The 16,773-nt window shown below is 38.6% G+C and overlaps 1 protein-coding gene across 1 annotated transcript in view; it reads right to left on the bottom strand.

The window, feature by feature from the left end:
* LOC114657729 (hydrocephalus-inducing protein homolog) overlaps window positions 1-16,773 on the bottom strand; it is a 215,476-nt gene that overhangs the window by 70,202 nt on the left and 128,501 nt on the right. The window contains exons 9-11 of the mRNA XM_028809609.1: window positions 15,985-16,168; window positions 8,600-8,699; window positions 2,270-2,388 (exon numbers count right to left, since the gene is read on the bottom strand). Of these exons, the coding sequence (XP_028665442.1) occupies window positions 2,270-2,388; window positions 8,600-8,699; window positions 15,985-16,168 (403 nt within the window). The remainder of the gene's footprint in view (window positions 1-2,269; window positions 2,389-8,599; window positions 8,700-15,984; window positions 16,169-16,773) is intronic.

Here is a 16,773-nt window from a genome sequence, read left to right as displayed (position 1 = left end):
TTTCCTTAATCTATCCTGTAGCAAAGAACAAAACCAACAAGGAAAATAATTTGTAAAGGCATGTACCCACCACACTAATTGTAATGCTTTAGAGCAGTGTTTCCCAAACTCGGTCCTGGGGACCCCATGTGGCTGCAGATTTTTGTTCCAACCGGATTCCTAATCAGTGACAACACCTGATAGCACTGATCTCATTTAATTAGCTGGAATTATTTTTCTTTTATTCTACATTCAGAAAAGTACAGCAGCATGATTTTTACATTTATAAGACATTTAGAAATATTTCTGCTTTTTCTATAGATTTAAATGCTTAACTCTTTTTTGTTGATTCCATTATATTTTGCCATTTCTCTGTGCAGTTTTCCCCCTTAGTTGTATCTTAACCCTTTGCGGTCGTTAGGCCAGAAAACTGGCCTTAGTAAAAAGTGCGCTATAGGTCGTCAGGCCACCACTGGTGGCCCTGCAAGTTTCTGACCGATTTGCACAGTCGCCTGGTCGAGAAAGTGGCCTGTGTTATTCCTACGTGCTTGAAAAAAATAACTGCTGTAATTATTGGCGTTTTTTCAATAATTAATTACGACTAATGTAGCGTGACGTTGAAAATTAAATACGACTGCAAAGGGTTAATAATGACAATTTAAAACGAGCAGAGCAGACACCCAGGCAAACAACACTAAATAATCAAAGGCTGCAACTACTTTAGTGTCAGATCCACTAATTAGTAAATAATGGATCCAACAGATGACACATCACAAACATTTGTAGTAATAAAATGAATTATTATAAATGTTTGTGCTGTCCCATGTGTTGGAATGACAAATGCAATGCTTTTGTCTCCGTTATATGCCATTTGATATGGGATTTGTAAAAGCAGTGTTAATATTTGTGATGCGCCATCTGTTGGAATGACAGAGATATAGCAACCGACAGACACACAGACACTCATCCTTTTATTAAGGTGGATTAAGGTGGGTACAAAAAATGAAAAAGACAAAATCTAAAGCAGTGTTTCCCAAACTCGGTCCTGGGAACCCCTGTGGCTGCAGGTTTTTGTTCCAACCAGCTTCTGTTTTTAATTGAACCCCTGGGCTAATTAAGTGAACTGATATTTCCCATGTTTTGTGTTTAGGGAACAATATAGAAATTAGAAAACTAAGTTTTCTAAAAATATATGTATTAAAATGTGCCAAGCAGTTATATGGGAATAATGTTTTTTTTTCTTTTTAACAGTATTTTCATCTTGATTTTCATTCTACTTTTCTAGGTCTTCTAATTGTTTTATTAATGCATCCATCCATTTTCCAACCCGCGGAATCCGAACACAGGGTCACGGGGGTCTGCTGGAGCCAATCCCAGCCAACACAGGGCACAAGGCAGGGAACCAATCCCGGGCAGGGTGCCAACCCACCGCAGGACACACACAAACACACCCACACACTAGGGCCAATTTAGAATCACCAATCCACCTAACCTGCATGTCTTTGGACTGTGGGAGGAAACCGGAGCGCCCGGAGGAAACCCACGCAGACACGGGGAGAACATGCAAACTCCACACAGGGAGGACCCGGGAAGCGAACCCAGGTCCTCAGGTCTCCCAACTGCGAGGCAGCAGCGCTACCCACTGCGCCACCGTGCCGCCCTTATCACTACATGCATTATAAAAAATATTTCAGTTGATGGTGCTCTGCAAAAACTAATGCTGATGTCTACATTGATTACTTAGATTTCAACCCATCTTAGATGGGTAGCACATCTAGTTTTGTAAATAAGAGAGCATTTATTGTGGTAGGAGCTTTTAACTATCCAACTAAAAGCAAAAAGAATGTGCAGAAATTACAAGGAAACATCAAAAAAACTTGCAAGGGCTTCTACACGAATGCTTGAAAAAAATCAAAATTCAAATTCAAAAAAGGATGGGTCCAAGTTTTCAGGGAAAGAGTTTGTATGTGAGACACTTTACCTTTTCAGCTGACAGATTTCAGGTAAGAGGCCAAAGCCTAAAAGTACAGTCTGATGTAAAATGTTTGTTTCTGCCTTGTCGCATATGCTAACTGGGATAGGCTACAGCAGACCCCCATGACCCTGTTCAGGTGTAGGCAGGTGAGAAAATGACTATTTCAAAGAATAAAATAACAAAATTACAAACAAAAGAAAAAGATCTCTTTTGTGTGAGGTAAAAGTACAGATTAAATGCATCATTGTCAAAAGCAATTCATAAACGGGTACCAAACAGGTTAAACTTAGTTTAGATGCAGCAAAATAACCTCACCTCATAGCTGTGCTTGGAGCCAATAAAAATGTTTCCCATATCCAATTTATCAAAGCTGGAAACAAGTTTAGGACCAATGCCTTCCCCTTTAATTCGGAGAGATAGACGTGTTTCTCGACCTGTAGAAAAAAATCATTTTTACAACAGAAGAAAAGATCAAACTGGACCTGAATAGTGCACATGTAACGACAACCACGTTAACATATTTCTAACAGACAGCACTTTAAGTTGTGCAACTGTAGCACACATTTTCAAAAAATGAAAAAAATGGTCACTTCAATTCTTACCAAACAAGCATGACCTTGAAAGTATGGCCTGAAGGCTTGATACGTTTAGCATAATCTGTAGAAGAGGGTGTCTCCAATACTTTGGGCAAGCATGACAGAACTTCAACCTCACTGATTTACTAGAAAGAATTCCTGTCAAAAGTACAAGGTGTCGCTGAAGATAAGATGCCAGTTGCTGTGGATCAGTGAATGACCAGTTGCTAGGACTGTTACTTCTTTAATGTTCTTATTATACAATATGCTGCACAATAGATTGAAATTAAAGTTTTTTCATTTTAATTGTAAAAAAAATGTAACACTATGTAAATATGGTCCTTAGTGAAAGTTATTAATTTCTTAGATGTTTGGTTTCCTTTTGTGGTATGCATAAATGAACCCCATTACTTGCAATAAAATTGAATGGCTGGGTCTGTGAACAAGCTGGCATGAAGTCCAGTACACATTACTGCACCAGAGAGGACACTCTTTACTGTCCTGTTCGCTTTAGAGTATCATTTTATTGAATCACTTTTACAGAGCTTAATAAAGAGCTTTGTGATGAAATTATTTCCCAACATTGTATACAGCTAGTCATTGGTGACCAGAAAAATAAAATGGGACATCGAAAATGTCAAAAGGCAGGCTAAACTCTTCATATTGAAAAAGCGGGTTATCGGAGGGACTGTCTGAGCTCAAAAAGACATCCATAAAGAGACAGGTATATCTCCAAGCAAAAGAGACAAAGGCCACAGAGATTTACTAAAAGACTGCTAAACACAAGAGCATAAAGAGAAGGAGGTGTTTACAGTGATATCTGTTTCTCCATTGTAAAGGATAAACACCGACTAAGATAAAGGTAAGATAAAAACCCAAGGCAAAGAAAACAGCAAACTGACATACTCAAAAATCCAAAAATCTGTTAAAAAAGTACAGGATGTGAATACAATAGACAGAAAATGGCTGTGATCAAGATGGAGAAATATCAACAATGTCTACATGGCTAATGTCTGAAAAATACTCAGAGGATGACAATAAGTAAAAGTCCAGACTATAGTTGACTGAGGGGGCCTAGAAAGCTCCAGAAGAAAGTGTCAGAATTAAAACAAAATGAAAGCTTACATTGAACACGCGTATAGGAACAGATTTGAACAACTGGAGAGAAAAGAGCAGGGGCCTCATGTATAAACGGTGCGTACACACAGAAATGTTGCGTAAGAACGTTTCCACGTTCAGATCGCGATGTATAAAACCAACACTTGGTGTAAAGCCATGCACTTTTCCACGGTACCTCATTCCCTGTCGTACGCAAGTTCTCTGCTTGGTTTTGCAGACTGGCGGCACCCAGCGTCAAAGCAGTGCTACTGTTCCTGTGTGATTACCCTTTCTTTTTTAGATCCACATCCCTGACGCGTCTTTATAAATATACTGAAATTAACTACATATTGTTTATAAGTTTAATGCATCTGATTGTAATTAACCTGTAACAATATAATGGTCCACAGAATGGTCAAACATTTCTAAATACCATAACTGCTTTAGCGTTGTTACTTTCACTGCACCTCCTTCTTCTTCTGTCAGCTGCTCCCGTTAGGGGTTGCCACAGAGGATCATATTTTTCCATATTACTCTCACTGCACAACTCGGAGTATTTATATCACCGTATCTGAGTGTGAATCACAGATCTACAGCGATTGTAAACAGAATTATTGTTATACAGCATCAAGCACACGTTGCCTCAGCCATGCTGTCTATTGAACTGCTCTCATACGGCAAACGCTTCACAGCCTTTCCTGTTCGGACCTCGCGGTTCACAAACAGTTTCATCCCAAGAACTATGCACGGACTCAATCAGTCCATCAAGTGCTCCTTGTAGAACTGTTTGTACTTGCTAGTTACCTTGAGGTAATTGTACTTATGATACAGATTATAATATTGCACAACCTGGGGCACTTTATAAAGCACGTATTTACATATGATGACGATATCATTTTTAAGATGAAATGCAGCAAAATATGTTTATTATATTATAAAGATTAAACTTTTAACTTTAACTACATGGTGCCGCAGCGTTAGCGAGCTTGAGCTTCGTTCACGGTTTGTTCCTGCCTCGCGCTGTATTCATGCTGTGGTGGCACGACACTGGAAGGATAGATGGATAGAATAATTAAACATTACGAAGATATTTCGATGTTCCTTAAAAGTTTTGAAAAATTGGCATTCTAAGCTTACAGATGGATTAACGTCTACTACAGAGCTGATTGTGTGGCGATTAGGTATTTGGAGAAAGAAAAGTAAGGACAGGAATTGGGGGTTAGTACGTTTGAAAAAGACAGTACTTCTGTAATAAAGCATTTCATCGAAGGTCGCGCATGGCACAGCAAGCATCTTGCGTAAGACATGAACAATCACTGCGCCACCGTGTTCCCATGTTTAGTAACATGCTTTAACTCATATCATCATGAAAATGATATCACGTATACAGTAATCCCTCCTCCATCGCGGGGGTTGCGTTCCAGAGCCACCCGCGAAATAGGAAAATCCGCGAAGTAGAAACCTTATGTTTATATGGTTATTTTTAGAATGTCATGCTTGGGTCACAGATTTGCGCAGAAACACAGGAGGTTGTAGAGAGACAGGAACGTTATTCAAACACTGCAAACAAACATTTGTCTCTTTTTCAAAAGTTTAAACTGTGAGAACAAAGCAAGCAGTCAAAAAAAAAATCAATAGGGCTTTTTGGCTTTTAAGTATGCGAAGCACCGCCGGTACAAAGCTGTTGAAGGCGGCAGCTCACACCCCCTCCGTCAGGAGCAGGAAGAGACAGAGAGAGAGCCACAGAAAAACAAAGTCAAAAATCAATGCGTGCTCTTTGAGCTTTTAAGTATGCGAAGCACCGTGCAGCATGTCCTACAGGAAGCAGCTGCACAGCCCCCCTGCTCACACCCCCCTACGTCAGCGCAAGAGAGAGAGAGAGAGAGAGAGAGAAAGTAAGTTGGGTAGCTTCTCAGCCATCTGCCAATAGCGTCCCTTGTATGAAATCAACTGGGCAAACCAACTGAGGAAGCATGTACCAGAAATTAAAAGACCCATTGTCCGCAGAAACCCGCGAAGCAGCGAAAAATCCGCGATATATATTTAAATATGCTTACATATAAAATCCGCGATGGAGTGAAGCCGCGAAAGGCGAAGCGCGATATAGCGAGGGATCACTGTACTTCCTAGTATTTCAATTATTCAAAGAGCTGTAATATTACGAATGTAATGGATTCTGTGTCCTGTCGGAGGAAGGGCACGTAGTGATTCAGGCACATAGAGCACATATAAGATCAAATACACAACAAAGCATTTAACGTGCTACTTTAGTTATGATGGGATTTGAGAAACTAGTAAATTAAACGATTTTAAGATGAAGTTTATGATGTTCTACTTTAATGACAAAATAAACTATGTGATTAAAGTGGAAATTTCGAGATTAAAGTTGACATTTCGTGCTTTTTTCCCACTGTGTGCCTTTTTTTTTCACTGTACCCTAATAAGCTTTCATATGACACTCAGACGATGGGCTACGAGTTGCCTTTTTACGCCGACTTTGATATGTGACAACTTCTTTTTTATTTCGGGCACTGTGCGACTTTGTGAACTTGAGCTTTTGAGTTTCTCCGACACGCTATGTCACTCGATCAACTTCCTTTTTTTGCTTATATAACTGTTTAAACCAACAAATAGTACGTTTTTCTTTGCCTCCATTTGGTATTCGCTGAAATTCTTCTATTTTTCCTCGTACTTTTGCCATTGCCTTTTCACAGAACGCTGACCTTAAGGGCTATTTATATTGCTTTGCATATTCAAAGAGGCATAATTCTGGGAGGAGTTGGGGCGGGACAGCAGGCGTGTGAACGAGCGTTACTTTTCACGCTGATCGGGATTTATGTAAAGGAAGAACGTGGAAGTTTGTGTACGCACATATTCCAGCATCTGGATTTTTCTGTGTGTAAGCTTTTGTGCTTACGTCATGTTATAGTGCGAATTCTACGCACGGTGTTATGCATGAGGCCCCAGGACTTTAAAATATCTTTGTAGTACAGAGATTAACCTGAATATTCGTTTAAAGCAGATTAGAGATGATAGTGAGGATCTTCAACAGCAATGCCATATTAGTAATGCTGTCCAACAGCAAAACAATATGACTGACAAAAGCTCCTTCTTAACATTATATTATGGAGGACCTACCACATCCACTAGCCCAAAAAAATCTCAAAGCAAAATATTTTTGACCATACCAAATCCTAACAAATAAGATACAATATAACTTCCCTTCAATGGACAGTGGAAACCACCTATTAAATGGTGCCAACCCACTCAGTGAAAAATGAAGACCAAGGAGCATCCTTGGGGTGGGGTAGTGAACATTGTTCAACAACAACAACATCTCTCTCTCTATAAAATCTAATGTCTGTCTGTCTGTATGTCTGTCCACTTTTCACGTTTGAACTACTTAACGGATTTAGATCAGGGTTTTTTTCTATAATTTGCTTGAACATTCCAGTTGATTTTGTGACTTCTCTCATCACGCTAAGAATCATAGTTCGCTTGCAGGAGAGATATATTCATGCAAGTCTAAGACAGAGACTGCGGGCCGAGGGGAGGGGGAAGCGTGACGTTAAGAGTGCAGAGTCAGGCAGGGCCCTCTTCACTGTCCTGTTTCACTACTATGTAGGCAGAGCCACAGGGGAAACCTAGTTTATTTCTATAGCACATTTTCATACAAATTATGTAGCTCAAAGTGCTTTACAAGATGAAGAAAGAAAAAAGAAAAATATAAAAATAAGATTAGGCAATACTAAGTAACAAAGAATAAAGTAAGGTCCAATGGCCAGGAGGACAGAAAAAACAAAACAAAATGTTTAAAACACTCAGCATAGCTTAGGCTTGCTGCATCATTATTTATCAAGGAGTGTGAAGGGATAAATAAATGTGTCTAGTAAGTGTTTAGATGTAGCAGGCACCATGAAACCAAAATGGTCTTTTAGTATGAAATATGGGTGTACAGTATGTGAACACAAAACACATTATTACATTATTTTTAATTAACATTTGGCTGTAATAGAGTAAGGCAGGAACAGAGCACGAAATCAGAAATTTGATTGAACCTCTGTCCTCTGAAGCAATTTTAAATTGCATAAGGTACATTTAGTGTAAATTTTTAGGGCCAATATACCATCAAATCAAAATGGTGAACATGAGATCCGTGGGTTTCTTTCCATGCCCCCCATACAAGCCCCTCCTGTTTGCTTTGTTTGCTTATCTAACATAGTCCATGTATACGTTTCCTCTCTTTTTTTCCTCTCATTTTGTTGTGTGGATCGGCAAGTGAAAATTCACTTGGTGTGAGCGTTTGTGGATGTGTCTGCATGTGGAACATGAGCTTCCAATGCCCCACTCAAAGGGGTTCCCAACTGGTCCATCAAAGTTGAAATTAATCTAGTTCAGAATGGAATCAAAACAGACAACTTTAGGATAAATGCATACATATGACGTTTTTTTAAATTCAAACACCACTATCACCAACCTTTTTATATTCTGAACAATGATAATAATACACAACTTTTGTTTGACTTACAATTTTTATATAAAATTTAAAGAGTAGAAAAACACAATGTAAAAAGTAAACAGGAATAATTAACACTGGTGAGACTGTGCCAAAGTGGGTAGCACTGCTCCTTCACACATCCAGCGTCTAGGGTTTGGCCTCCACACCTGGTTGTTGTTCATTTAGAGTTTGCATGCTCTGCCCATATCTGTGTAGACCTTCCTCTGCATGCTCTGATACTCCTAACCACATCCCCAGAGGTGTGCAGGTTGATTGATGGTTCCAAATTGACCCCAGTGTGTGTGTGAGCAGGCCTCGTGATGCATTGACGTTGTTTCCTGCCTTGTGCCCGGGGCTGCCAGGACAGGCTCGGCTATTCCCCACCCTAGCTCTAAACTGGATTAAGCTAGTTTAAGAATGTTATGTGATGTCATGATATTAAGCCAACCACCATTTCTGTTTACTTCTCTTTACCTGTAATGTCACAGTACACATTTTGCTGATACAATTTTGCTTCTTTAGGCTTGAAGAGAATATTCACTTCAGCAGTAGAATTTGGCCATATCTCACCCTCCTGTAATTTAAAAAAAAGAAAGTCAGAAAAAAAAGTACATCTGTTGGAATATTCAGTATTATGATTAAACATAGATGAGAAGAACTATTATGTAATCTTAGAAAAAAGCAGGACTAAACAAAAACTGTCTTAAAAGAATAACAAAAATTCAGCACAATGTCTGGTTTATGTCAGAGAGAGGGAAGCTGGAGTAAAAGAAAAACAACCAAAGGGAGTCAATTTAGTGAATATCTCAGCAGATTCAAATGTACTCCGTTTTCATCCTCTTTTGATTTGATTTTTTTTATTTTGATTAATAAGACAATGAAGTAATATATTGTATCACTAATAAAACAGTCTTTATCAGTTCCCTTCCTTAGATATTCTTATTCATAGTCTGCCCACCAGGGGACGTTCCGACTCCCTAAGCACCCAACACAGACAGGCTCTGAACACAAGTCACAATAAAACAATGGAATTTATTTATGTGAAACACTTCCCATAAGCATTTCCTGCAACACCAAATGCACAATACAAAGAACTAGCAGCACACAGCAATTTTCCTTGTCTTTTCTTTGTCTCTTTCTGCTTCCTCCGCTTCTCATGCAGGGTTTGTCTCCTTCCACCTAACTCTGCGTCCTCGAGCAGTGGTAGGCAGCTTCTTTTAAGTAATCCCTAGAAGTACTTCTGGTGTCCCAAAGCATTGGCCTAAGAGCAGTTCCTAGTAAGGTGGGAGCCCCACAAAGGGCTCGCTGGAACGCAACAGGGCCGAGTCAAAGAACTCCAAAATCCCATAATGCCCTGTGGGAATCTGTGGCGCCACTGCAACCCTGGGGGCTGATATCTGGCAGTCCCTGGGAGATAATGCCCTGTGTATGCTATCTCCCCTGGTTCTTCCCGGCTGAGGGCGTCCCGGCCAGGCAAAACTCCTGACTCTCCTCACAATAGATATTCCATCCATTCTTTCTGACAGATGTTATATTAGAAAATAAATAGAAGTAGGCTCGGTCTAAAATCTAAGATTGCTCCGGGGGAGTCATTAAAATAGATATAGACATAATTAGTAGAGCAGTGGTATTGTGTAGTTTATTTATTATTTTTTAAAGTAATTGATATGCAGGAAAAAAATAACAATTGTGTAGTAGATTATTAAAAAATGTATAAAAAACAATTCATGTGAATTTCAAATTTTGGTTCAAGACAGTACTGCTGCAGGAATGAGAGAGTGTTTGTTTGTATGGGTTGGACTCTTAACAAAAATCATTTTTAACATTTGGAATGAAGAGCCAAAGCAAAAACATAGGGGCTGTAAAATATGTGAAATTCATCATTCTCCTTAATAAAAAAAGATCAATACATTTCATCAATTTACATTAAAAATGATGCTGATTGACTTAGGTGTTTTTCAATTTTCTGTCTGATGTTTTACGTTACAAATAGCTTAAAGTTGCGTTTAATGTGAAATACACCATATTCAGTTTTTTTAAGCTACCAATCACTTTGTATAACACAGGTAAAAAATAAAGTTCCTTCAAAACAACAATAAAATGAATCAATATCGTCATTATTCATAAGGCAGGGGTGGGATCCTCAAGACCTTGAAGTGTGGAAAAAAATTATTGTGAGAATATCAGTAAAATCATTTGACTTTAACCCCCCTAGTATTAGACCCGCGCATTATTCGGGCTATGAAAACACAGCTAAAAGCATTAGTCTCAAATATCACTCAGCCAACTGTACATACACATCTCATGTTAGACCATGTTAGACCTGAAGATTACTCGAGCTGTGAAAGTGCCAACAGCGTTACTCGGGTTACGGTATAGGTTTGTCTTACTTAAGCGCCAGACCCGAGTGTTACGGTGTGGACACGTCCTCTCCTAGCCTCGTAATGGCGTCTCTTAAGAAACGTTTTTCAGCAGCCCAGGTGTTGCACGCTCTTGACAGTGATATGAGCAGTGATGTCAAGGAGCCTCTCATCAGCAGTAATGACAAAGTGAATCTGTCTTCAGGCAGTGACATTGAAAGAGATTCTGATGAATCCGAAACTGACACTCGTGTTTAGGTTTCTGTTCACCCTGCTTTAAATAAACCAGCAGCACCTCGTTTTGATTTTATGGATCAGCCAAGAATAAAAGTGAACGTTGACAGCCATGATCCACTTACTTACCTGAAGTTATTTCTTTATGATGACGTGATCAAAAGAATTGTTGTTGAAATGAACTGTTATGCAGAACAGTGTCAGGTAAGTGACTGCAATCCTAAATTTTCCCGTTCAAAGGTAAATCACACAAAAGACTATATATACGGTATTAGCATCACTATTATTATTCATTTCATATTATAATTATTATTATTTATTACAATTATTTGTACCATTATTATACTTTTAATACTTCTGACCATGTACTTTAAGTTTTTTGCACATTTTACATTTAGAAAATGATATTTATTAAAAACGTCATTTTTCAAGCCAAAAAATGTAATGCATTCTACATATTTTTTTGAGAGAAAATGTAATACTAAGGAGGTTAAATTGTTTGCTGTTTTACAGTCACACTTACATACAGTATACATAACAGACCAATATAAAGCCACCAATTAATCCAAATCACACTCCTTTGTGATGTGGGAGGAAAGAACTGAGGAAAAAAAACATGCAGCCATAGGAAGAAGATGCAAATCCCACACAGACAGTGACTGTGCCATGATTCAAACCTGGTGGCAGCAGCGCAAGCCACTGCTCTGCCCTTCCTCGGTGAACAGAATGGGATATGAACCCTTCGTCGTGGAGCTATGAGGCACCCACTCTAACCACTGTTCCACCTTTGGGGGGTGTTTTTATCATAATAATTAAAAATATAATTATTGTGTTGCCAGCTTTTAAAAAAAAAATCTGCTCTGGAAAATCTCAAGGCGTGCCACTGCTGTCAGAAGGCTATCTATTAAAATATATTGCTACATTATACATGCATTTAAAAAAATGTATTTCTAAGTCTGACATGTTATGCAATGAACAACTTTTAATTTTTTTTCTAATCTTTGCAAAGTTTAACAGGACCAGATAGGAAAGAAAAGATCTCAGAATATAACGGACTATAGCCTGAAATTAACAAAAGCATCAACATTGATTAATCATTCAGCCAACCATTTTAGTTTTATAGCACTGCTTATTTTACACCTCTCACGTGGTTTTACATAAAAATTTACAAGCAACACACAATAGATGTTGATGCTGTAATTTAAAACACTGGCTTCTACATCTACAAAATGTACAAAACGCATTAACTCTGTCACTGTTTCTCTCCTTTACCTTGCTAGCGTCTTGTGACAAATTCAAGGAAATGAACATTGTACAATTACAGCACTATACACTTAATAATGGATGTTCAGCCGACCTTTTCTGCCTTCTATCCATTCCCAGATGATCGAAAATGCATGTGTCTTATTAAGTTAACTAAAAATTCAATCATGGTCTAACCACCAGCCCTTAAATGAAGCCACTTGTAAGTGTGCAATCTGTTTCAACAGACAAGACCTTTTGTCATTAGGTGAGTTAGATATGGGAGATCACAAAGAAACAAACTATTTTGTATTAAGAAGTAATCAGTTTTAGAATACTTCTCTTTCAGTAGTATATACTGCAGTTCCGCAGTTTCCAGTTTCTAATTAATACGATTACACAACACGCATTTCCAGGCTGTCTAAACCTGTTATTGCCTTTGGTACATTCCTCCATTTTGTCCTTTAGTTCACTGCAAGGCATACACAATTATGAATCAGTTAATAATTTTAATAGCACTTTGCACAAATTATTGGCTAATTTGTATAACATGACTATTTCACAAAATAAACAGATTCATTATAATATATGATGACGGCAAAGTAAAAAGCTCCCATTACACACTGAAATCCTGTAATAGATGTTAGTTTTATTTTAAATTGTGTCTTATTTCATTGACTACATTTTAATGTTTTCTAATATTTGACAAAAATAAGTCTCCACCTCAGCATGTCCATAGCATACTTTGATGTGACCAGAAAACCTTGCAGAGAAAGTGAACTTGTAAGGCACAGAGTGTCAGGCCGGCAGGTTTCAGCCTACAGCCCTCCAAGAAGAAAACCTTGCCTGCTTTAATGTCTTCCTCTGTTTCTTATGGAGAATGGATGTCAGTGATGGTTTCTATTGCTACAGTACATTTACGACAAGGCCACAATATTGACAAATGGAGAATGGAAAATACTATGTGCTCCGAAATGAGTGCCCTTTACATCACGCGGGCAATAAATGTAACACCTCCTGCAAATGTTAGAGTCAAGGAAGTACTTTGAATTCCAAAGAGATGATGATGAACATTAGTGGAGTCAGTGAAGGCTGCTTTGAATTCCCAATAATTATGAACTGGTCAATACTGATTGATGGAGAGAATGAGCTATTTAAGATTTCAGTTACAGGCACTCATAACATCCTATTTTTGAGCCTGCTAAATCCCAGAGTTGCGGTGAGCTGGAGCCTATTCCAGCAGGCATAAGGTGCAAGGCAGGAACAATCTCAAGACGGGGAACCAGTCTATCACAGACTGAACACACTTGCACACACACACACACACACACACTAGGGCCAATTTAGTGCTGCAAATCCACATAACATGCAAGTTTTTGGATTGTGGGAGGAATCCTACACGGACATAGGGAGAGCATGAAAACTCCATCCAGAAAGAACCTGGGATGTGAACGCTGATCTCCTTGCTGCAAGGCAGACACGCAACCACTGTGCCATCACCTCATAGCATTAAAAATCAAATCGAATAGAGACTTATTCCTTGTTGTAGTATGCTATCACACTATTGTTTGATATTATGTACTATAATTCCATGTCTCTCTGTCTTTTGATTATCATATTCTTTCTTCACACTTCTTATTTCATCTTTTACCTGTAAGAAATTATAAGAGTGGACCAGCCGGAGAAAGCAAGAAGTCCACTCTGCCTGTATAGCAAACAAACCTGAAAAAGATAAGAAAAATAAACAGGAGGAAGTCCCATTTGTGCCATGTTGTCTTCAGTTATGCGGACAGTATTTAAAGCAGGGGTTCCCAGCCCCAGAGAGTGTGACAAACAGGAAGGCTGTGTCACGATTCACCAAAATTTACTGAGGCGCGTTGTCTGAGTTTATCGTGGTGCAATCGGTGTCTTGCAGAGTGCCGTCACTTACTAGTTACTGCTCCTGTTCTGTGATATGAAAAGAATCAAGCATTGTGTGCAGAATTGCCATCTGTGATTGTCCGTTCTCGTGGGTTCCTTGCTACAGATGGAATGTTTGTTTTTTAAGAGATTGGAATTTAGACCCTGTGATGATCCGTAAAAAAGGGTGGTGTCTAGTATTGATTTCTTTGCAAGTCCTGATCATGAAGTGTCATTGATTTCTCGGTTTTAATTGACATGTTTGCTGGGGGGGCATGCAAGGGGGACTGAATTGGATGAAACACCTGCTGCTTATGCACAGCTCACCTCTCCTGCTGGAGGTCCTGTAAGCAATTTTAACTAGGTGGCAAATCTGTTTTTGAACTGCACTGCAGGTGTTATCGGGGGACAAAGCTTGTTGACCATGTTTAATTCCTTAGCAGCGCCCCGGGACCTGTTTGTTCATGAGGGTCCCCAATCCCCCAAACCTACTGATTGCTGATCATGTGTCACTGCTTCATGTGCTTGATGTTTCATAGGATAGCTCAACCCCCAGATCGTCAGCTTCATGGAGGACACATTTATAAGTTTACTGACATTTATAAAGTCAAACCACCCAACTTGTGTTTAACTTTTACACACTGGGTTAAAAGCTTATTTTGTTGAGTTCAATTTCTTCTCCACTATATGTGGTTCAAAATTAGAAATCTGACTTCATCATACTTATTACTTTTGTAGGGAGGATAAATCAAACATTTCTCTAGGGTTGCATATCATAAAAAAGGTTGGGAAGCACTGGTTTAAATGAACCCAGAACAAACCTTTGAATCAAAGGAGATTCTGTTGTCATATTAGACTGAGCAGGACAGCCTTTCACTGTAGAATCCTTGGTGGCAAGTTGGCTGAGGTCTGCACAAATTGACTGTCTCTGACTTTGCATTGTAACTGACCAGGAACCCCTCCGAAGTTTACATTTCCTAAGGATGCTGTTGAATGTTGTTTTTTTCCCCTTTCCTCTGCTGTCAAATGGACATACATATTTCAAAGACAATGTTACTGGGCGGATATTGTTAAGTTTCCATTTATGTCAATCAGTTTACAACTGCTTTGTTTTTCTGTTGGTTTAAACAAATCCATATCTTTTTGGAAATGCATTACTGTATGTATTGAGTATTTTGTAATGTTATAATTGCATTTAACCTGAGAACTTGTTACAGTCTTCCGAGCCTGTACTATGCAAAAATAAACTGAATTGAACCAATACAGAATAAGAAAAACACTCATAAATGTGACTGTGCTTTCTCTGTTGGGGTCTAACGCAGTGATCACAAGTTAGGTCTATAATTGGAAGCTAATTCTGCTTTCTAACTGATGCTTTTTTTATTAGGTTTGGAGATTTTCTATTTCTGAACTCAGTATGCATGTTTAGTCTGTAGCACCTTGATTAATTCAGGCATCTTGACAAGTTTCATTTAAATATAAAGACTTGTACTTTGTTTTATCCTTTAATGCTCTCTGCAAGGAGTCAACTTTTATTTCTATTTAAATTCTGTTGTTTTTTTTTTACAAAGCAGTCATGACACTGTGACACATGAAAGGATATCCTAAAAATCAATAGCCAGTATGATATAACCTGCACTCTTCTCTGCACATTATTAAATTGCTGTCTTTATAAACTATTTCAGCTTAGGAAGAGAACCTGCCATTAATCAAGTAGTTAGAGAAGAATGAATGTAGCCTAAGTTGAGAGCTGTTAGGATATCAGTGTACATCTTTATCATGTTAAGCAGAAAGGCAAAGCAGCAGCACCAGTGTGCGCATGTCCTTACAGAAGTGTTGCAATTGAGACACACACTCCTAATTCAATACAAACCACACAAATGTCTCCTGACAAACTATCTGGCTGAAATGAAACCCAACAGACAAATTAGAGACCTTGGCTAACCACTGCACCACAGTACCACCCTTTTTTTATAAACATCAATATTATTAATCACTATAAAAAAGACAAAGGCAAGCAAAGTAATCTAAATTAACCAAATACAGCATTTTAAAGTAAACTCATAAGTAAAATATTTACACTGTGAATGTTAATACTGGAAAATGTGAAGCATATTAACACACCACAGGTTCCATTGAGAAAACATCATCAGTGAAGATCATTTGCTTTTCCTGCAGTTTTCGTAACTGATTCTGGAAAGTCCTAGAAAGGACAGATATCCTCTCTCGTAGGGTGGGGTCTGCGTTGCACTCTTCTAGGAAGCGGTCCATTTCAGTCTCCTCCTGCCTCTGTAGATCTGAAGTTAACCTGCAGTCAGAAATAAAAATGAAAAGACAAGATGCATACAAGCTACAGAATAAATATACAAGAGAGTAGCATAATCCAATAGTGGACTCTCAAAACCCAAGGCTCCCTAATTAAATTATGATTTTAAAAAGATTAGAAGATATTCTGTCATGGGATTGAACAAAAAAGAACAAAATGTATTATTGTCTGCCAATACTAGTCTGTCTAAAACCTTTCAAAATAGTTTTTCATAATAATAGTATTATATATTAAGTAGTAAGGTGGCACGGTGACACAGTGGCAGTGCTGCTGACTCACGGTAAGGAGACCAGGGTTCACGTGCTGAGATCTCCCTGCATGGAGTTTACATGTTCTCCCTATGTCGGTGCACCAGTATCCTCCCATAGACCAAAGACATGCAGATTATGTGGTGTGTGTGTGTGTGTTTGTGTGTGTATGTTTGCCATGCAATGGACTGGCACCCTGCTCAATGCAGCACCCCTTACAACCCTGCTCAGGACTAAGTCGGTTAGAAAATGACTGAAGTATTTAGTAAAGAAATGCAAATATAAAAAGTAAAAAACATAAATGAAGTTTCATTACACATTCTACAGCCTTTATGCATT

The sequence above is a fragment of the Erpetoichthys calabaricus genome, chromosome 9, assembly GCF_900747795.2.
Source record: "Erpetoichthys calabaricus chromosome 9, fErpCal1.3, whole genome shotgun sequence".
Classification (NCBI taxonomy): Eukaryota; Metazoa; Chordata; class Cladistia; order Polypteriformes; family Polypteridae; genus Erpetoichthys; species Erpetoichthys calabaricus.
Note: the sequence above shows the minus strand (reverse complement) of the source record. Positions and strands in the feature narration are given on the sequence as shown.